Below are 24451 nucleotides of genomic sequence, written 5' to 3' on the forward strand. Positions count from 1 at the left end.
GAAAAAAAAGAAAAAATGAGAAGACTAGCAAGAAGAATAACAATTTTATCCTGTGCGCCTCCTAGTTGCATGTTTGACGTAAAAATATTTTGTATAATTTGTTTTCGTAATATATTTAAGTTATAGGCTCCATGGGACTAAAGACATTTATAACGACAACAGAATTTTATGCGATAAACGTATAAATGAGCATGTATCTATCAAGCGAGGCATCCGAGGGGAATAATTTGTTATCAGTTGCGGGACAGCTGTTGCTGTTATTTCTTCTGAAATAGAAAATGCGAAGAAAGAATGTTGTTTTTCTATTTCTTTGGCATATTTGTAACATATAATGTAGGTCTACAATTCTCTGTATAAAACATATCTTTATCCCTGTTTTCCTTTGACAAAACAGAGAAAACTATGTTTTAAACGGCTATTTTGGTGACAAAATCGCACGGTAATAGAGTACTTATTATATTTTTAACCTACATTTTATTACTATGTTAACAATACAATACTTAAATATTTCCTATTTTCCAGTATCTACTAATTCAAACGTGCATAAACTAAATCACGCATCAGCTGAGTACATAAGTCCGTGATATTTGATTGCGAAGCGTTTCACAAATACGCTCGATCTTATTTGACAAATAAATTCTAGACGTTCCCGCAAACTAAATAGGATGTTACATTTACATGTGCTTTGATACAGAAGATGTTTACGTAATAAATAATTTAACCATTCAAATAATTGTTTAACTGGATACTTCATTAGATAAATGAAAATATGACCTAACAATAAACAAATATTGTTTTACGTAATTTCCAAATAATTTTATCAAAAAAACGTTTATTCAAACGTTCTTGTACACGTTAGTCATTTGTTTGTGCTCGAATTGCGACCCTCATTAGGAATTAATCATCACGTTACAGCTGTTTCATTACAACGTGAGTAAAGGAATCCATCAACTGAAGCAGGGATGCGAACAACTCATTACGATCTAAAAGATACTGTTACTTTATTTATATGATACTTCTTTGGGTAATATATCAATATATTTACTATTGCCAAATTTATTATAAGCTTGATAGCTCCTTAATCTCACTTCGATCTTCAAATATATTGTATTGTAAAATCAAAAGACAATGATTTTTTCGCATATCTTTTTGTTAATTATTGTTTGGTTTAAAAAGCTATGAAGTTCTCTTACTTTTAAACATTATTTTTTTATTTCAAAAACTAAATTAATTTAGAAAACTATCTTTTACTACCTATGTGAAGTACTATGTTTTATTTTAAGTTCATTTTCCATCAAATAAAATTACTTTTTTTTTTCTCTGTAATAATGTTTATATATCTCTCATGATTCATGAATTGTCACTTGGCGTTAGTGCGACACACAAAGATTACCTGAACTAGGTCACAATTGTTCACACGCGAATAAATTCTACAGCATCTGTCATCAGGTATTATGCTCAATAGTGAAGGACGTATAATGCGACATACACAAATTCACGTCTATTTTCTCTTGGAGATTTGCCAGTATTATGGATTAGTAATGATCTACTGAATTTAGTAAGCTTATACGTTAACATACAAAGACAAGCAGTGAACAAACAAGTTTTCTACCCTTAATAAACGGAAATAGTAATCTAATTAGAGATATAAGTCTGAAGTAATAAAAAATGTATAATACTTTAGAAATAAAATGCATAGAATTCAACAACACGGAAAACATTAATCAACAGCGAAGAATTTACACGAAACAGGAAACGAATATGAAATATTTCCAACGTAATTGTTAGAACGGAGAAATGCACACGAATATAAAATCAAAATTGTTACTCGTGTGATATCGTACGTACGTATCGTACTGAAACCAAAGTGACGTAATGTGGCTTAAGGGACCAAGTTGTTAGCGTCCGTATGTTTAACATGAAACACATGTCTCTTGGATTTCGCAAACTTTTGAAATAAATCATTTTAGAATATACCTAATCCATAGTTACTTAGTAGGCCCCAGGCGAATAGGGCTTGACGGACTGGGTCTGATGTCTGTTGTAAATTTTGAAACATATTTTTTTTCATTGATGTATTAATTAGTACAATGTGTAAGGAATAAACTTAATTAACAAGAATATTCGTTGATTTATCTTCTTATAATGTTAGATTTTTAACAGTGGTAGAGCCCGCTTTAACATCTTCGCACGATAGCCCGGCTCGCTCGGTGAAATACCACGACCATACAGAAGATAGACGTGAAGTGGAAGCAATTCCGCGTTTCGTCTGATGAGTGTGCGTCCCGGAGGTCTAATTTAGTCCTCTTTCCCTTCCCACCCTTTTTCTTATAAGGATAGGATGGGAAGTGAAAGTGGACTTTCCGGATGAGAGAATGCATAGGTAGGGAAAATATTTTCTTTTTGTGCATCCTCTCCTCTGGCGATTAAAGATAGGAAACGCATATGCAACGGCAAATATGGGAAGCGGTCGCTTCGCTATTTCAGCGATTTCAGATGGCCGCTCGCTTGTTTGCCACCTTATGATTTAAAAAAAAAGATCTATGTTAATGTCATGTTTTGTAAAATCTATATGTTCTAACGATTAGAAATCCCACTCAATTAACTAACAATGTGCTGGTTCACACCCGACAAAGATAAATTGCAGAAAACTTGTAACAAGTGAAGAGCGAGTTTAGTAAAGGCGGTATAATTTACTATCGGCAGCGATCGGTGAACGCAAAGAGATTAAGTTAATCCTTTTAAAAAGTTGCAATCCGTAACATTCTTTTTTAAATCGGTTTTGCAACTTTTTTATTTAGTTTGTTACATGCGAATTAAGTTAGTTGATAAAGTAAATTTATAAAATATAAGCAAATGTTCATACTAAGTGTGTGAAATTCTGCACTTTTTGTTATATAGTGTTAGCCACTTTATACTATAAAATAAAACAACGATGTATGGAAAAAGAAAATATTATTTTTTCCATATTTATCTCTTCCGCAGTTATTACTCGCATCTGAAATCAACCTGTATAAAGTACCCTTATCTTTAGCCGACTTCATTAATGACAATTCTTTGATATACATAACTTGCACGAGGTATAATCCATCGTAATAAATTAGTTTGATATTCTGAATGTTTGGATGGGATTTGTTTTAATTAATTGAAAACGCTCCACGGCTCGCAGTAACCCCTCGCTAATTCAAACTCATCAAGTGGCAAATGAAAGGTGCGAACGGGTAACGAGGTGACTGACCTCTGTATTTTCATTTAAATTAATCCTGCTAATCTTATATGGGATATTGTGTTATTGAATTAGGAATTTTGTCGTTCTAATCTTCAATTGTTTAAAATTTCCGTTGATAAATTATTTAAAAATAGAAAAGAAAATCATCAATTAACTTAAAAATCACCAATAGAAATGCAAAAAAAAATCATGTATTTGAATACAACGTTGTCTACATCTTTCCCATTTAATTTTAAGCTTTGCATAACTCATTAACATAACGTAATTTGTATACTTTTGTTAAATTAAACTAGAACGAAATTACATTATAAGTTTATATAAACGTTTGCGTATAGCACACGGAACGGAAATTAGGTGTCTCTCAGGCGCGTTTAACAAGGTTGTGCCGCGCTTGATAACCTCATCTAGGTAACACGTTTGCTTTGTTGTTGGTGTCTAACGTTTGTTCTAAAGGTATTAAGTCGCTTTACACATCTATTTATTTTATACAAGTAGCCAGACCAGACAATGCTTGCATTGATCGAATATATAAACTATGTTACAATGATGAAGAGCTTTAGAGAATGATGTACAAGTCTTTGATTTTGGTTCGATGGTATTCGACTTTGCAAGAGCAAACAATTCAATATTAAAGGAAACCAAAGTATTTATTTCTTGTATTTATATCAATCTCAAATCAAGTTACAAATTATTATTATTGTTATTACTCGATACAAAAGACCGAAGTATTTTCGCAAAGTAAAGTAAACGAAGTTTGAAGAAAAACAATTGAAGTTTATTAACTCCTACTAAAACCCTACCTATAGGTTGTTTAGTAATGTAAACACAATCTTTGTAACTTAACAGATAGCATTAGTATTCCTGAGTACACGCCGTTTGTTACCTTATAGGAAATTTAATAAGGACAAATATTAAGACACCGTTAAGGGTTCGACTACGTGGGTCGAATTTTGAATCTAAAAATGTTTTATTACAGCCTAAGGCGAATCGTATAGGATTTAAGATAGTTTTATCTCTCGAAAATTTATTTCAAATATTTTGTTTATAGAAATTTATTACTTGATTTATAGGATCCGTACAAATATTTACCTTTTTCAATTTTTTTTTCTCTAAACTATTATCGTTAGTTAAAATTTTAATTTCATATCGCAAAAACAACAAAAACCATTATTTTAACACGTTGTATCATTGACCAAAAAGTTTTAGACTGCACTGCAATATTTCAAACATCGCGCCAGCCATTACTCAACAGTTAAAATTTTCACTTGAAAATAATACCTACAAAAGTATTTTTAATTTGGATGTTTAGAACTAGAAAGCATTTTCAAATGTTTCTACCTGTAATCTCTGGCTTCGTTACTGATGGTAATAAATCTGAACTTTCCTGTTGTCCACTTAGGTCTATCTTATTCTTGTAGCTAATTTTTGAATTAAAAACAATTTTTTTTTCAATATAATTTGTAATCAAACTACTACTAGTAACAATTTATACAAAACGACAAAGCTGCGGACTGAAAACGACCAAAGTTCAATGAGTTAGCCGGCGACGTGACAAGGATAAATTACAAACTTCTTGATAAGTCCTTGCTACAAACCGCTACGGCTAGTTGCATTTTATTTACTTTAATTTATTATTTACTAAAGCGATAAATAATTTTGAATATATTTGAACTCATGTTCTTTTCGCCAACTTGGCTTCTCGTAATCTCGAATTGGAACGTTCTCTTACATATTTATACAGTCTAATTCGGTCCTTGACACATGTGTTAGTGTGATCATTATGTGAATAACTCACGAGTCCAGCAAGATATTCATCAAAGGTGGACAAAAAATAAAATGGAATTAATATAAAATGGTCCCAAAATACCACCAAATTAAATCCAACCAATTCCATAATTTAGGCGGGCGTAAACCAATTAAATTGCTTCGGAATACAATTTTGTATGTTAAATGAAATCACAATTTAGATATAATTAAAATATATTTACATCTATAGAGGGACAAAAAAATGTTTCCAAATATCATATTATATCATAAGTAGGTTTCCCGTATAGAAGTGCATCTTCTGTATAAATAAATGCTATATTTCCTAACAGAGTGAGAGAGATGACCGTATTTTTATTATTACCCCACTGACAAAAGGGTAACGTTTTTCGTGCGTATGAAAGTTTGTTTTTGTATGTGGGTTTGAAGGTATGTAAATTCCATCATGGCGGCCTAGAGTCTAAACGACTAACCAGGTATCTATATAGTCCTATTTGTAATTATTTTTCAGAGAGGATTTGCTTCAACTAATTGGCAAGATTTCTTTTATTTTTAACAAAGTAAAAGTTTTATATTGTTTAAAAGTTTAATAAATATCCAAATGCTAAAAGCGTGAGCTGCATTTATATTTACAATCCCTGTATCCAATAAATATTTTCCTTTAGAAATGTGCAACACATTTGATTTATACGAACGGAAAATGTGCCGTGAATATAAGTGGTTATTTTTGACACTGAAAAATATATTTCATAAATGTTTTTATTCATTTTACATTTATATAGAAGCAAATATTTTAATCAATATAGAATTAATCTAATCATTTATTACGTTTTTTTAAAGTTCTTTAATATATATGTAGACAAATCGCTACATACGTATAATGCTACGAAGAATCCGTAGCATTTGTCGCTACATAATAATTAGCTTAGTAATATCTTTGCTTAAAATTATGAGACTAAAAAATCTTGAGACTGCAAAATATAGTATTCTTGTAGCACACGCAAGGGAATTAACGGTGATATTTTATGGAATTCTTCCTAACTTTCTAAGTTGGCCAATTCGTAAATGATAGTAGTACAGTTTGTTGCTATTTCAATCTTTAAGGAGTAATAATAAAAGGTGGTACATTATAAAGTTGCTTATAAAGTGTTGAACAAAAAGAAATCTTTGAAATAGGGCATCGCTTTGTTTGATTAATAGTTGCCCTAGATGGTATTTGCAGCGGACTTCTCTCACGGTCCACCGCTTGCCCCTGTGATACCAATGATTGAATCGAATGAAAGTTCTAACTTCAATCGTCGTAAACGTTACATTTGTGTTAACACGTACTAACATAGTATTTCAGAGTGTATCAAAAACTTAATTATTTTTTTCATTATAATAAACTAAAAACGATTTTATATCGATTAGTCAATGGCTTTTAAAGCACGTTAGAGGAAAGTTGCAAAAAGATCACTTTGGGTTCTTTGAAAAGATCCTGTCGTGTTCAATTTGTTGGAAACTTTAAATCCGATTAGGTTCGAGGAAGTAAACAGGGTTGGGCGGAAAGTCTTCTTAGCACAAACTATAAGTTTTCTTTGTAACAAAACGTGTTATAGATTGAATGTAACAATATGTAAATAAAAGTTATTATAAAATATTATATGGTAGACTGAAAGATGATTTTATATCAACATACTAATTAATTATTTTACCACTTATCGATGATTAAACCTTAATATAAATTAAGCACAAACTAAGCTTTTGTTCTAACTAACTTTAATTTTCTAGCTAGCCTTTATGACACATATAAAAAAGCAAATATTTTGCGCTAGAAGCCATTATGTCAATATTATTTAAGATGAGAATGTATTTGATGATTTAGCTGTACTATAAATTGTCTTAAAGGATAACCAATCCCATCACAACATTAAAACGTAAGTGATTTTAATCAGTTTAGAACGATTAACTAATTGAATAATATTAATCGACTGGTTTCAAATGTCATTAAACTAATGGAAGGGTTATGTGTGTTCATCATGTCTTCAAATTGATTACTAATTCACTAAATTTCAATCTAATCTAATTATGTTACTAATTTAACGTCTATGTGATGAATGGTTTTGATATGTAGGTTCGCAGTCTGAAAGCATGTGTATGGATAGATGGGAAATGTAAATGAGATTACAAGATCTTGTTTAAGTAATATATAGGTTTAAGTTACGAATCAAAGGGCAAATTTTGGAGAGAAACAGAGGGTTAAATAAAGTGCTTTTATAATCCGCAAGTTTACTCATAAAATTACTTAGAAAAGTCATCATCAGCTCACGTTCATACGTCCCCACCGAGGGGCTCTGAGCCTACCCTAAGTTAACTGTGATTAGGCCATAGTCAACCACGCTGGCCAAGTGCGGGTTGGTTGACTTCACACATATCTTTGAATTACATCTCAGATAAGTGCAGGTTGCATCACGATGTTTTCCTTCACCGTAACAACGTTGGATAAATGTACATATGTAAATCGGAAATCGAAAAACACATTGGTACATGGCTGGATTCGAACCCAGGAACTGCAGATTGCAAGTCAAGTGCTTGACCACTGAGCCACCGACGCTCCTACACTTGGATGCAGTTAGAAAAGTATTACTTCAGTATTACACAAAATAATACTTTAATAAAAAAACTAAGTGAAATAAAATCTTGATATAAAATTATTAAAACTATGATGGACTTCATTAATCATTTACCTTTTGCATGACCTACCTATGTAAAAGGAACAAAAATTGTGCCACATTCATCAATATGAAACTATCCAATAGAATAGAAGATTAATGTTGTATGATAAAATCCTTTTGATTAATTGCCTACTATTTTTATGACTATGCCTTACAATTTATCCTGTCGTCAGGAGTATAAAATATTATACAATTTTTAAATTTCGTATCATGATTTCAATATTATTATCGTATATTTTAAATCTTTAAAATAGTGACGTTATCATAAAAAGCCTATTAATTAATAAATCTATTTTTTTTTAATCCAAAAATAAATCTTGAATAATTGTATCTGTAGTTATTAATAACTAGCTGTCGCCCACGACTCCGTCCGCGTGGATATATAAAACACTTAATTAGTGTAGCCAGCCCACATCATATCCATGTAAACATTCGCATTTATAATATTAAATAAAAAGCAACTTAAGGCATAAATTCGAAAAAAATTAATGAATATATCCTATGTCCGTCTCCTGGCTTTAAACTACCTCCTCACCAATTTTTAGCCATATCGGTAAAGCCGTTCTTGAATTATAAATAGTTTAACTAACACGACTTTCTTTTATATATATAGATTAATAATTTGAATATTATTTTCAGTGTATCAAAACAAAAGCGGAACTAGGTAAGTTTAGGTTTCGTGTTTGTAGTGTGACGAAATGAGCGAATTGCATAGAAAAAGCTTTTATCAAATGCGTAGCGAACGCAACAAATATCGACACGCAGCACAACGCTTTGTAGAATAGATGTGGGAACTTAAGAAAGTTCCATTATAAGTGTGCACTTCAACAAACTAATAGAATAAAAAGTTTTCTACAATAAAAATATCTACTTGAAAAGATTATAGGCAACATACGCGCTATGACATTAGAAAAAGGATAATTATCTTATTTTAATCATCTGTTCTTGGATAAAATTTTCTTTCCTTAATGTAACCTTAATCAATGTTACGAATTAAAAAAAAAGCATAAGGGACATACAATATGATAGGTGCTCACAGAAAAATTATGATAAAGCGTTTTTTGCTGATGATGAGTACACAGGGCACCACAATTTAAGTTATTAAAGATAACGCAACAGTCTAAGAGACAATTAAAAAAAAATCGCACCCTATGCATATAACAATCCATTGAAGATTTTCTAACATAGTTAGGTATAAGTTACAGTATCCCTTTGCCCTGTACATATACGGAATAGAATAGAGTGGTCGGGCGCGGGCCATGTTCACTGTTCCGGGCCACTGATCCTTCATCAGACGCGGCGGCGGCTGCCCCACTATCACTACACTCTCGGCTTGGAGCTGTCGTATTTCATCCCTAATTTCACGATCTAACTGTTTCTGTGCGGATAATTTTTTTTTTAATAAGTGGCCAGTATTGTGTTGTGAATTTTTGTGAAGTGGTTTCAACATACATTAGTTTGCAAATTAATTTAGAGTAAATTGAATATTTTAGACATTAAATTTGACTCTTATATATTAAAAATACAAAACAAAAATATAAGTTATAATTTTTTATTAAAAATTATAAAATTATTGCACTATTCTAACTGGTATTAACTTTTCAGCGGGCAAAAGTTTTACTAAGCAATCAGTGCAATAGTCTGTACCAGCATTGTCTGTCCACCTCGCTCCTAAAAATCCCGTTTTCATACATCCAACACACATTGTGTTTGTCTGATAAACAGGTGATGTTTCATCCAATATTCTTTGCTCTTTTGCTGATTTCAATAATTCAAGAATATATTTGTTACTGTCTTTTGTATTTAATGTAGAGGTTCCATCATAGGCATCTATGCTATCTAGAGGATCCTCCATTTTAACAGGCACATGTAATTGCGGAAAGAATGTTGACTTTTTATAAAATATTGAATTATTTCTGTCTTTTGCAATCCGCTTTGGTATTCGGCCAGGAATAGGTAAGCCAGCTTTAGCTAATTTAGCAAAGTATTTCTGTATTCGACTCATAACCTGTATAGGTGTTCTTGTTCCTAAAGCTTGTGCAATTTTTTTATATCTGCTTGCCTCAGTTACCTCCTCAGGGTATATTTCTAGTAATTCTTCTAGCCGCTTTTGCTCCTCACATGACCAGAGTTGGTTAAATGTTTCAGGTTTATTATCAGTAAACTTCCTTCCACGTACTTTTGTTGTTGTATCAATTTCTTCTTTAACAAAACTTGGTTCTTCACATTCCAATGATATATCAATATTATATTTGTTCCAATCAATTTTTGGTAAGTCGGGGACAGTTTGTCGAGGTGGGAAGTTTATCTTGTTTTCCTTTAAATCTTCCACAAATTGCAAAGGATTATCTAGAGCTTCCTTCTGCGCTTCCGATATATCCTCAATATCTTTTAAAGCTTTCACTTTAATAGCTTCTAACTTGACTATATATTTAAGCAACTCACAATAATCTTGATTCCCCCGCAGTGCTAAATGATCTGTTTCAAAGGCAAATTCACTATCTGACTCTTCCATGACGAATCTAATAAAAAAATATAATTTTAATTAACATGGTTTAATATTGTTTACAACATAAGTGTAATCTTCACACAAAATGATGTCAAATTTAAAAATACCAAGCAGCCCGAAAAAAATAGGTATAAAGTTAAAAAGTAAAATAAGTAACGTCCATAAAAAGTGCACACCTGAATACAGAAGTAGCTCTCTGGAAGGCTGGACAAATCGGTAAGTAATTTTATTGAAATTGTGCTTTCAACAACGTTGAATTTTATTTTCGCTTTCCCTTTATATAAATATTCCTCTCACAATATGTCGTAAATGCAATCAAATATGATTTAAGTGTTGATACTTTTGTAAATATTTGATTTAATAAATTCAACCGGTTTGCCTTTATTTTTGCGCAGCTGTCTTTTGATTTTGACACATGACTGCGGCAGATTGTCAAATCACGAATCTAATGTCATTTTTAACTTCGCCGACAAGCTCGTTACTGCGCCATCTATTAAAGCAAGTGAAAACGTTGAAACTTTCCGTTCTGCCCTTGACGCTTGCAAGCGAAAAACTGTAATGGATATATCGTATTTCCAATAGGTGGCGCTGTATTATAAATGTAAAAATCCTACTCTACCATGTATTTCACTTTCTCGATTTTTCTCTAAGTTTCTCAAAATTACCTGCTACATTTCCTACAAAAATAGTGCAATAGTCGTAATGTGTGGTTGTATGATTCTATGATACTTTAGGTATGTAATAGGAGCGTGCTAACTTAACTAAAATTTAACTTCAATTTGTGTTAAAATTCTTCAAATATTTTAAAAATTTCTTTGCCAGTTAAGTGTAAAACGGCATAAGAATAGTTGGAATCGAATTGGATCGTTGCCAGACACGCTTTGGGCCTATTTTAAGCAATAGTATTTTTCATTAAAAAGCAAACTTTGTTACGTTCTTTGAAAAACTCTCACACTCCCAAAACATTATAGAGGAAAGAAATGTCGGACCGTGTCAAATCGAATGACAATTTCTGGGCATCTATCTATAGGTTAAAAGCTAATTACTGGCTACATTTTTAAGAAATTTTACTAAAGATATATAAATAATTTAAAGTCGATATTAAAGAAATAAATTGTCTATCAGGGGAATGCTAGACAATAACACGTTCGAGCGAACATCAAAGCCGTCGCCCGCGAAAGGGAAATCTAATAAATTCCATTGGAGCTAGTCTTTCAGCACATCTCATAGACATGGTAATTACTTATTCATTTCTTGGCCAGCCATTTCTTTTAGTGTCGGCTTTGAGATTACAGGCAACAAAGACGTCTTCGTCATTGAATATAAATCTAGCTCTGATTTTTACTTCTTGATAAAAGTCTTATACTTTTTTGATTTTTTTTTTGTTTATTTCTTCAGTAGTTTTGCTACTACGATAGATTGATATGGAGGAAGAAAACCTCCACATCAATAAAAAAGTAATATGTGTAATCGCGTGCCAATGCAATATTATGCATGGCGCTGATCTGATAATGGAGTTAAAATGTGCCTATAGGAACTTCGCAATGAAACGACACGACGTGATCGAGCTTGAGCTCGTTTGAATCGTGTAGATGATTTTTTTTTAATTATTAGTTTAATCAACAAGAACTTATTAAAGCTTTTTTTTTTAAAGTTATTTGTTATTTTTATAATTTCAATATAAATCTTGAACAAAGTTAAATGATTCTGTGTCTCCTAAAATAGTTCATTGCGTAAAAAGACGAAGAGAAAGGTCATCGACCATGTAAAAACACACTTTGAAACCTTTGATTTATAATAAATGTTGCATATAAAAACAATAGTATAATATTAATAAGCTACACTTTTATATTAAAGAAGAAAGGCAGAAAATTAAAAACACATTAATCATTACGTTTAAGTTACAAATCTAATAATACGAAGCTTATTTGACATTTCCGACGATATGTTATATGAGGGCACTTGGCCAACTGCTTGTTGGCTGAGCTCCGACTTACTTATTACGATATGATTTGGGAAAAGAGATTTATATGGCGATATTTTGCAATAATGAAATTAATATTATTGCTATATTTAACTTCGCATCTATCTTACTAATATTATAAATACGAACGTTTAGAATTTAGAAAGATGGATATTTGTTTAAAGGTACTCTCCAGAACGGCAAAACGGATCTTGATTAAAGTTGACGTACATATACAACATAGTCTGGAAGAATACATAGGCTACTAATTATTTTTTTATTCCGCGCGATTGGAGTCGCGGGCGACAGCTAGTAAAACTTGATTAGTAGTAGTATTCATATTTTTTAATAAATCACTGATGTTAGGTTATTAAATTATGTCATTAACTTATCACTATAGCCACCTAAAAATCACGAAAAAATAAACATAGAACAAAAATAGTTTTGTCTTATTTAAGATAGTTAATATTTGACTGTCAATGTATATACGCGTGTTTTAAAATTATTTTGAAGTTATACACATTAAATTAAACTCAGTTGGTGTTTTGATCATATGCATGTCGTGTTCTCGTGTACGTGAGTAGAAAGGATCTGCAACAAAATTTCGTTTACATAAACTATTAATGGAAGTAGCCGCCCACTTGCTCGAATTCCATCAAATATTTTAAATAATATGATTTTCGTGAATTTTAATACACACCTACATACGTGTAAAGAACATGAATATAAATAAATAAAACATTTTAATTTTATTCTTCAAGCCAGTGTTTAATTAAAAAGAAAACTAAATATGACTTTCTTTTTGCTTTTTTGTCACTGAATAAATTTAAAAAGATTATATCACTTAAGTCCTGCATTTATCTTCTTTATTGTCTATAAAGGCTGGAAGCTAAGTCCTCCCGATTCCAAACACTCTTAACATCTGGCGTTTATATCTGAATGTTAATGTTCTTCCCGGCTGAGGGGAATTTTGGCATGAGCATTCCATTAAGCGTACGTTGACTTCGCCTGCAGTTATCGTGCAAAGTACGCATAAAATCTGGGGTTTTACTGTTCTTCTTACTATTTATGTACTGTTCCATTGTTTTGGTGTCTTGCATAATACAATACCATACCATACCAATTTAATTTCTTTTGTCAAAATAATTGGACAAGATATTTGATGGAATGTCACAAAATATCAAAAGGACGAAATAGAGCTTTTTATATTTTATGTTTTTAAGTTGTTTTATATCACTCGCTTAGACTCGAAGATATCTATGTCAAAGGTGTTAAAGGTAAAGAAAAGGTTGCCGGTCTATCCTTGATCCATGTACAATAGTGATTAAGTTAAAGTCCTATATTGAATTTCGTGAATAAAACATTAGTTCACGGATTAAGCGATTTTTTAAAGCTCAAATTGTAATTTTAGTTTATTTAAACTGATACCATCTATAGTGGAGCGAGCGGAATGGATCGATGAAAAGTCACGTATTTCATTTGGCGCTGTTCAAAGCAATTTTACTATCACAAGTCCGTCTGGGTAAACATTACGCCTAATCCAATTGAACAAAGAACGAATCCACTTTGTATTTTCATTTACTAAATTATCTTTTTTTTTTACTTTGCTTATTATGGTACTATGTATTATAAGAAGTCGAGCGAGACAGATAACAGATACCAAACTATTTTTTTAGTAGAAAAACACGTAACACAAAAACCACTCCTTTAAAGGGTTATAAACTTTGCTTTTAAACTTTGTAGTAAGCTATGAAAACGTTTAAAAATTAACTATATTTCAAGCCAACAGATAAACAACATTAATTTTGAAGTGTCAAATACAATTTACGAATAATAGAAACGCACTTACCCAAAATTTATAGGATGCATAGCTATTAGTTATGTAGACGGAAAGGTTCAAACGGATACAACATACCTAATAAATGCAAGCAGTCTTGAATCTAACATGTTTTTAATTCTTGCTAGCTACAAAATTGCACTGCGACATTATTGATTAAACTTTAATGTACGTTTTCTTTGTAGCGACTGGTTTAAATAACGGCAATTGGCAAATAAATATTACACATTTCTCATAATAAATACGATGGATCTTCGTAGTCATCTTTCCTTTTAATTGATTAATTGCTATTAATTTCGTCGATGAATTCCATGTTCTTATAGTAAGATATCGTAAAGAATAAATAAATAAACTTACGCCCCTTACTCAGAGATCCGGGCACGTATTTACGTTTACCAGGGTTTCAATACACCGCTCTCGTCTACATCGATAGAAATTCTATATTCCTTTTTACGTGTATCTCAATACGAATCTGTGTATGGAATTTTAAAAAATCAACGATTTTTTTTTTTTTAATTTAGTTCCGTTCAACAATTAAATTTATAAAAATTATACAAATGTACCCATGTCCATGAAGAAAAATATTTATTAAAAGTATTATTTTAAAATACTTTTTTTTTAAATTAGAAGACTGCTTTGACCGAAAACATTCAAACTTTGTTCTTTTGAAGAATAATGCGGAGGGATATAAGCTTTTGCTGTTACTTGTATAACGTAAACAGTTATCGCTAGCGTCCTGCGAATTAACTTTGTTATCAATTTTGACAATGACATACTTTCGAATAAAACCTGCGCGAAAATTCTCAAGTAAGGCTTTAGGGGTGGTATGTCAGTTGTCTAGCGACGGTCCTCAGCCCTCAGTCGCGAACCGGCGCTCGGGTGAGTCGTGTCTCGGGCACTGTTGCGATCCGGAATGTAAACTTGACACTATCGGAGTATGCAATTTGTAAAACCAAACTTTTACGGCAATTAATATTTTATAGTGGACATTTTAGTATAGTATTATGTAATTGGTATTTTTGTGTGAAGTGGAAAATTTAATAACGATATATATTTTTGCGACGCGAAAGTTATAAAAAAGTAACCGTCCCTTATTTTACCTGTTTAGAGAAAAGTTTATTGACAAACTTTGTCCGCATATTTCTTAAAAATTTATCTAAAGTATAAATTTTGTCTGTTTTTAAATTTTTACATAATATCCGTAAATTGAATACTAAACAAAATTTTAATTAATACAAAAAATTAAAAACAATTTCGTTCTTTTTGCGTTATATTAAAATTGCAGGCTGCATTCAGCCAGTAGGTAAGATTAAAAAAAATCGTATCGGATGGTTTGCGATGGTCACGCGATGCTTTGCCTGGAGTCGCTGGTGACGAGGTGGCGGGAGCGGGGCGAGCGGCGGGGCAGCGGGGGCGGCAGCGGGGGGCGGCGCACCCGCTCCCGCAGCCTCTGCTCCTCCGCCGGAGACGGCAGCCTGCTGCAGCTGCTGCACAGGAGGGCAAGCAGTGCCATGTAAGTCTACAAGAAACAAAAAACAGGCGAATTGATACCCGTTTTTGATATTTTAACAAGATTATACATCATCGCCTTTAACTTATATATGTCATTTTCTTTATGGTAACAGAGTAGAAATGGTCCGTGCATCACGTCGTCGGTGACCACACAAGTTGTTATATAATTTGTGTTTTAAGTGAATTGGTCATTACCTTTTGCCGCGTTATCAACTTTAAATAACCTTATTTATTACAAATGATAAATTAATGTTTCTTTGGACTCGGCGTAGGGATTTATTTAATCATTTCATTGATTACATTAACTCAGCCCTACTCGACTGATGACCTGAGGACAGAACATTTGAAAGTCGTTGGATTTAGACGGCAAATGACCGTTTAGGGACAGCTCTATAACAAGTTGCGTATTTTTAAAGGCAAAAGGTCATAGATTAATTGACACGGCATGGGGTTAAAAACGACGCACGCTGTTTATTAGAGACAAATATTTGGGGTAATATAAACTCGAAAGTAATGGTTAAAAAATTACCTATGACTCGTGGCGTTTAGTCATAACGCTACGCGTATAATATTGATAAGTCAAACATCAACTGTAAACCTTTATATAAACTCTCAGAATTCTTGACTGGTGCTACACATTTTAATTATATAAATTAAACGCATTAACTCCTTTATTATGTGTTAATGATCGTTTAATATGCTTGATGAAAGTCTTACGACTTGTATTATGAAGCTTTTTACATCTCCCGATCCCTCATAATATCGCAAAGCCACCAGCTTTACGGAAGTTGTAAATTCAAAGACGACAAGCGGGAAATTGTGCTCTTATTAAATCGTCAACGGGCGAAAATACGCGAGCCAATAAAGACAACAATCTAGTACTGCCGCAATGTGGAAATGAGTTTCAACCACGTCAAACATCAAGTGGAACTTTCCATCACGCAACTTAAAACACATTCTTATCACATTTCCACTCTGACATCAATTGCCAAAAACCTGCCTGACTCAAAAAAAAGTTTACAACTTGAAAATAGAAGAAAATCTTGATAAAGTATGGTTTATGGCGAGTATAAATTGCACGGATAGAGTATTACTGTTTTTAAATTAATCTTCAGTTGAACAGCTAAAAAAAGCTTATAAATGGCTAGGTAAAATATTGATTGCTTAGCTTTGGCAGCATATAACATATTATTTAATTTTAATTTTACCCAAATGTATCCAATATTTAGTGACATTTTTATGTCAACGTTTCTTAGAGAAGGCAGTGAATTTTAGAAACAGTTGTTGACGATGTGCTCTATTGATGTGGTCTAAGCCAACAGGTACTTAGGCATACATTATATGCGTTAATGATATATCATGTGCATCACTTCTTTGTTAACCTAATTTATTCCAAAATGGAGGTCAATTATATCTAGATCACCCGCATGTAACGGTAAATATAGATAAGATCGGAGAATCGTAATGCAATTACGTGACATCTGAATAAATAAAACGAAATTATATGAAACTCAGTTAACTTTAAGCGGAATCCTGACCTAGACAATAGACAATTTAAAAATAATAGTATGGACATCATTCCATAAACATTGACGTCATTTATAATCTGTTGTCAAACCATAAACATGTGACAATGCATCGCGTATAGTGTCATGGCGTCATTAAAATGCAAATTCTGGATGCAAATTCTATAGCATGTACACGCATGGTTAACTTTAATACATGCGTTGAATTTAATATAACTTTGCAAACAAATCATTTGTTTGACATTATTTAATTTATAGTTTCGCATTTTCTGTTTTGAAATAAAAAAAAAACTGAGACAAATAGGTCTTGAAGGTATAAACAATATTTAACTTTAGTGATTTTAAAAGTGTAGCATGTTGTACGATAAAAAATTATAAGATTAACTTTCCTTCAATAGAAAATAGCTACTATTGTCATAACGAAAACTAAATGAAATAAATTGCATTCCCATTGAATTATGCTTTTTTTTAATAATTTCAAACATCTTAACACTACAATGTATTCAGCTCACAGTGGTAGTATTAAACATATGTAGCTGCGATTATATTAAATATTTCATATGGTTTGGTAAAGCCCTTACCATAAACTGAATATTACATACGCCACACATGGCCAGGAAAGGTCATATACCGCCATTGGGACGAGAAATTTCATATTTTCCTCATAGAACACATCTGTACTTCATAACTATATGTTAATTTCTTATCAGAATTATTAATTATTGCTTAGTTAAAAAAAAAACATTTCACGTAAACTTTGTTATTACGGTTATATCTATCGACGTTAAGTAACGATGTTATCAAGTTATGTAAGTGATTGACAAGTATAAGGCTAATGAAGATTATTTTGAATCTCGCTTACCATTACGAGTTAGTGATTGCCTGGGTCTGCCTAAATGTGTCATAAGTATATCTTATTTGGCCAGACATGTGTGGGCATCGGTCGCTTCGTTATTTCGGTGAATTCAAACGGCTTGCTCGTTTGCTACCTTATAATATAAATAATGTGTTTTCGCTGTAAGCTATCACAATTTTCCAAGAATAATATGTTTTTAGTCTATTGATATTGATAAGATCACATAGTTTACTGGTAATTTAATACGCCTCTGTGGTTAAAATTAACCGCCAACGTGTCATATATACATATTAGTTACACTCACAATGCATGTACCTAAGAAGGAAGTAGATTGAATTTAAAAAAAATCAGGGCTATCTATAATAATTTATAAAATCTTGGTTGTCGACTCCCCGTGAGTGGGATAAGGCCGAGAAGATGATAATAGTTATATATTTAAACAAATTAAATTATTGCTGAATAATAAACTAAGCAAAGTATGTGCATTAAATACGTCATAAACTCCTACCAGATATTTTTTGCAAGTAATTTTTTCGTTCGGAGAAACGGAAATTATATACATGCGTATAAATTCAGATTTCGCCCTCCGACTTTTTCCAGCGAGTAAGTATTGAAATTCTTTTTCTAGTAAAAAAATTACTAAAGGAAATAACAATATATTAAAATCCCCGGCTGAGCCATAACTCAAGTTCGTATTTCGCGGTGCTGGTAATGACAGTAATGTTTTCGTATTGGATTTTTACGACACAATAAGAAGAGATGCGTAACGACTTGATACCACTGGCCTACTTTCAACAATGCCATAAAGTGGGTCACTTCTCCGAATAAATCGGCAATGAGATGCAACAAACCACGAACTCCTCTGATAAAACAAAATGGTCTTAAAAGAACGGGTTCACTTCGTTAATGGAGCGCAATAAATGTTCTAAAACAAAATTGGTTTAAAACATAGAACTGTAATTTTACTACATAAGTATTGGTTTGGTTTAATTTGGTACTTATTTACTTAAATACTATCACAGTATATTGCTTTATATACCTTTGTATTCAATAAATTCAAAGACAAGTCGAATTTTTCTTAGTTACATTAATCTTCGAGTGGTCTCTAAGGGTTTGATTAAATTTACGAACGCTCGAGTCCTTAAATCTCTAATCAGTGGATGGGTTTTCGTGGCTACAGATCGATCGGTCAAAGTCTTATTTTGCTTGTAATTCAGTTTTACTTCCTCTTAAAAATTTGACAGCGGTTCGATTTATAGGTATTTTTACTTTTATTATACTATTTTACTATAAGTATTTCGGTACTCTGAAAACTTATTAAACATTTTGTATTCATTCTCGTCTCTGTTGTGTCAAAAAGAATGTAAGAGACGACAGATAATAGGAATTAAGATAAATGTCACCTCTGGATTGGATGTTTCGTGTTGGACCGAATATCCAATTGATTGGCCCAGCGAGATTTTTTTTCCTACTGGGACGTTCCATCAGCGGATAGATGGGCACAACGAGAACGTATGTTTGTTCTTTTCTATTTAGAATCTGATGGAACTCCAAAATATAATCAATATTCACACCTCGACGAGTAACTTAAAATAACGGCGTTCGATTTTGCACATCCACATCCACTTGTCGTTAAAGGTAAACTTTACAAGGTCGTCCTCGCTGAAACGTCAATATGGTCGATAAATATTCGTCTAGGCAGCCAGTCTTGCAGTATGCAGTATTTTTTCTTTTCTCTATATTTTTTGGAACATTAAAACATAGAATATTTAGGTACGAATATCTTTCTGTATGAAATGTCACAAATAAAATTGTATATGAATATTAAAGAATTTTATATGAAAATATTTTCAAGAACTTATCTCGCTCCTCACCCTATACGATCTCATCCTTGTACCGTGAAATTACAAAAATCCAATTATGGTCTTACGCGACGATATATTGATGGCATTTTTCACTACGACCGGTTCAATGAATGTTTTGTATTGTCAATATGCCCCATATTACATCGCGCAATATTATTCGAATTATTTGAAGGATAGTTTTTACAATAATCGAACGAAAAGTACACTAGTAAATCTCATACTAATTTTGATATATTTTTTCGATGATGTTACAAACACGCTCTTGTGTCACGTAAATATTCGCGATAGACCCACAGGTATTTAAACCGTTGTGTTCAAACGTTTAAGCATATTTTACTGTCATATTTAGTTTAGTTTTAGTATTAGAAATCTAAAGAATGGGTGTACCCCAATAAACTAAAAGCGCCTCCAAATGTGGCACTCACTTTATCAATCATCATTAACAAAGCGTAACAATGTAAACAATAATCATATCACGTTTCATTTGTTTTCCATTTGATTGGCGTTCTTAAATAGGTTAAGCGAGCTTTAGCGCCCGCTAATTACGGAAGCCGGACACGAGCTGAGCATTACAGTGGGGAATGAAGCCTCTATTGAATTTGTACAGTACAATTTTAATACGGTGCAGGGTTAATTAAATTTGATTCAATGTGCAAGGCTTTGTAATATTGAATGCGTCATCTATTAGCCGGTAAAGCACCTGCCTATTATGTTAGAGATGTCTATGGGTTTCGATAATCACTTCATTGTTCCTGTAGCTCATTTGCCCCCTAAATACTTCGTTTAAAAATATCAATATCACTAGCTAATAATCAACTACTCAAGGAAAAAGTTCCCAAAAACCATATCGTTTTCCAGAAATCCCAAATTATGTAATTCAGTTTTTTTTGTTCCCCAAAACTTACAGTTATTTTTGTAGTTCATAATGAGCACATAATATGAATTAAATTAATCATTACTGTAATATATTTTCTTCAAAGCAATCAGAAACAATGTAGAGGTGCCAGTCAACAATGTTTACATAACAAGGGTTGTCATAAACTCAGTGCGCGGTCCACGCCGCCGGCAATTTGACGCCAGCACCCAAATGAAATATAAGTGCGGCTGACCCAATTGCTACTTCGATTAGTCTATGACGAATATAAATCAAATTAATTTCTATCACGAAATAAAATACGAAGAAATCTATAACCTATTTGAATATTAATTCTATGGGAGAAATCTTGTAACGATTATTTACCTGAACCGTGTTGAGCTTTGTCTACTAAAATATCCTCCTCCTCCTCACTATAAATCTAATAAGCGAGTCATAAAAGGTCAAATAAACTTAAAAATGTTAGCAGCAAAATGTTAGTCTGTTAAGAGGCGTCTCGGTGAATATGTCACGGGTAAGAATAAGCAAAGTAAGAGCATTTATAAGAGGGAGATTTTCTATACACTGCTACTCGATTTAAAGCTTACTTAGTAGTTCGTATACTTAGTAATCTTATACTATGTTCTTCCTCCAAAATTTAATTTGTATTACGAAAGTATCCCACAAAATAAACATTTGGATTCTGTTAAAAAATGAAAGATTATAGATATTGGCTATTGTGCCAATTTCATTGAAAAATTGTATTTTAAAAACATATCTTGAAATTAAATTATATTTAGCTTATATATACTTAAACTGTTTACTATTGTATTAACTTAAACGTAGAATAGTATTTTCAATTTAAGATAGTGCATCATATATAAGCGCTAATTTAAAAATAAAATGTCTTCAAAAATTTGGAGCGATGCCAAAACGAGAAATTTGTTACGTGAATAGAGAGCTTCTCTAACCCCATTATACGCTACTTTCTACCTTAGTAAAAATCCTATAATGTACTACCTGTCACCCGTGACTCCGTCCGCGCGGTATGAAAAAACAAGTAGTACTAGTAATTAGTGTATGCATTCTTCCAGACTGTGTTCTACATCTGTGCCAAATTTCATCGAGATCCGTTGAACAGTTCTGGAGATACCTACATTCATCAATCCTAACTTTCGCATTTATAAATTAGTAAAAGTAAGAAGTAAGATACATAAAAGACTTTCGATCACTTTGATCGGGATAATGGCTATTTCAATTTCTCTTTCTAAACAACAACATTTTTGCATTTCAGTGGAAAATAATATAATTTTGTATTAATGTTTCGATGTTGGAAATTCACAAGAAAATTTACATTCGATGACTAATTTCGAAACGGAAAGAAAGAGAAAAGAAAAGAAATGTACGTGCAAATTTTAAAATCAAAGCGAGTATCAAATGAGCCGCTATCAGATCGTTAAACGTTCCCTCGCGACCTATCTGTTGTTATGTAACACGAGGTCGGACAATGTTACATAAGCTTGCGAAAGGGGAAATTTATACTGCATTTTTTATTTATGTATTATATAATACAAAGATACTAATAAGGAAAGCTGATCCCAACACCCTACAGGATATTAGGTAGAGAAAATAGAAGAAGGTTTATGTTGTAAACAATCGTAAGTCGACCAATAAATCTGTTATCTGACAAGAAATAAACACAATGCATTAATGGACTGGAGTTTTAACTTTAAAATTAGTTTTTAGGTTACTTTTTACTTATTTTTAATTACACACATTAGTTTAGTAGTAGACAACCACAATTATATAGGTCATTATTTTACCATCAAAAATATATTTCTTCTGTGCCTTTGCATTTTAAACTTTTATTGAGCTTACTTTTCTTTTAGTAGCTTCAGGTCAGTGTAAATTTCTGTAAAAATAGGTGTATATTTGTTGTAAAAACTGAAAGCCATTTCATCTTAAATTTAGTGTTCCCTCATCTTACACTTAATAATTTTGTCATAGCGATATGGTGAAAAAAAACGATTATAATTTCTCAATTAGTAATTACTCAGAAAAAGCTAAAGAAAAACTTATATTCAATTTCTTACGACAATAACATTTCGTATAGCCGAATACATGGTAACGGATTAAAGTCTTAATTGTAAATCATATTCTAAGAATATTCTGAATAGCGCAGTGTTATTGACATTTGTTTTCTTTTCTTTTTTTTAATTTCCGTTATTAGCTTTCAGTCGACGGCTCCATTATATTTACGACTCGTTCGACTTTATGAAAGTTATTAAACACGCTTTGTTAGCTTTAAATATTTTTTCCTTTTTCTTTGAAAGCGTCTCTTCAAACAAAATTTCGTCTAAATGAAAAGCTTTCAATTAAATTATTGAACGTTGAATTCTGTTTTTCTTTCATATGTATTTTATTTTAATATCTGTACAATTAAATGTATTTAATGAAATTTGCATTGAATCTAATTATCTCTATTATTTTGAACATCTTTATGAAAGGAAAAATGAAAAGTCATAAATAAAGTCGTATCTACAAACTTTTTGTATCTTTATACCATTTTTATTATAAAAACTAGCTAGCTTTATTTAAAAAAATAATCAAACTCAAAGTTGAAATAGAACGTTATGCTAATAATGATAAAAATGAAGAGTTTATTTAAAAACCCTTTCCGTTCGCTACAAAATCTTCGATTTCATGTTCACGCCTCTTTTGTGTAAGTATTGAAACACACATTCATCGCATCAGCAATTCATTCAATTGGAAAATGAAAGGCAGGATACTCAGTGTGCCCTTGTTTCCGTTACCCTTAACGGCAAAGGGCGTTTGATATAGACCAGCGTTCTATACCAGCTAAATAAGAAGATCTTTTAAATATTTAAATTTTTAACACAAGAAATACATATAAAAAATTTAGAGCGTTATACCTTTATTAAACTACTCGAATTATATCAATTTGGTTTAAATTTACAATTCGTACTCATAGATGTATTCAGAGCTCTGTGACATTCATTCAATATTTTACATATTGAGTAAAAATTGGTATTAAAGAAAATATAAAGGGTTCAACAATCTCGCTGAGTCGAGTAAAATTATCTATATTAATTTGTAAAATAATTAAATTATACTTTTTTAATTCTCTCCTCTCTTGAATGGAACCTGACCTACTTGCAAAATTAATAAATTTGAATTTGAAACTCTTAACGGCTTGGATCCTTCTTTAAACGTAATTTATTTCTCTAGTTGATTTAAGAGTGGAATTCGGACACCAGCAAACGATTAAATATGACTGAAGAAAAATTTTCTCAAAAATCAAATGATTGCTATCATTGTTTAATTAATTTTAAAGTATTGAATGTCATCTTTTACCTTGTTAGAGATTATTTTATTATGAAAATAGGATTGATTCGTAAATAAAATATTTTATCAATTTTACTTCTTGCTAGTAATACAAATGCGAAGTCGATGGATGGATAGATGTTAGTTAGAAGGTATATCCAGAACGGCTGCATAGATCTCGATGAAATTTAATGAGATTCATAGATGTAGAGTCTGCAAGAACACATAGGCTTTAATTAAGTGTTTTTTTTCCTCTCGGTCGGAGTCACGGGGAACAACTAGTTAATATTATATATTGTAATATGTTCCAATTTTTCCAGCTAGTTTCCTAGCAAAATATTTATTTGGAGAGGACAAACAAGAGACGACTAATGAATGGCTCGGTATACTGCATTCAATGTTGTGTCGCTTTGATTCTATATTAAGTTAACTATATTTGTCCTCATTCTATTAACACAATACGTGGCGATAGTTCCTA

The 24451-nt window shown here is 31.8% G+C and overlaps 2 protein-coding genes across 2 annotated transcripts in view; one reads left to right on the plus strand and one right to left on the minus strand.

Annotated features, from left to right (window-relative positions):
* Positions 1–9248: 9248 nt before the first annotated feature.
* Positions 9249–10623, minus strand: Atac1 (Ada2a-containing complex component 1). Its single transcript, XM_013311097.1, has 2 exons — positions 10393–10623; positions 9249–10229 (listed from the first exon to the last, which is right to left on the minus strand). Exon 2 carries the CDS (start codon positions 10220–10222, stop codon positions 9278–9280), a length of 945 nt encoding a protein of 314 aa, XP_013166551.1. The 5' UTR covers positions 10223–10229; positions 10393–10623; the 3' UTR covers positions 9249–9277.
* Positions 10624–15344: 4721 nt separating this feature from the next.
* LOC106117076 (GTPase-activating Rap/Ran-GAP domain-like protein 3) overlaps positions 15345–24451 on the plus strand; it is a 37616-nt gene continuing 28509 nt past the window's right edge. Inside the window, exon 1 of the mRNA XM_013311148.1 lies at positions 15345–15529. Within this exon, the coding sequence (XP_013166602.1) occupies positions 15345–15529 (185 nt within the window). The remainder of the gene's footprint in view (positions 15530–24451) is intronic.

Source organism: Papilio xuthus, unplaced genomic scaffold (genome assembly GCF_000836235.2).
Source record: "Papilio xuthus unplaced genomic scaffold, Pxut_1.1 DF827680.1, whole genome shotgun sequence".
Lineage (NCBI taxonomy): Eukaryota > Metazoa > Arthropoda > Insecta > Lepidoptera > Papilionidae > Papilio > Papilio xuthus.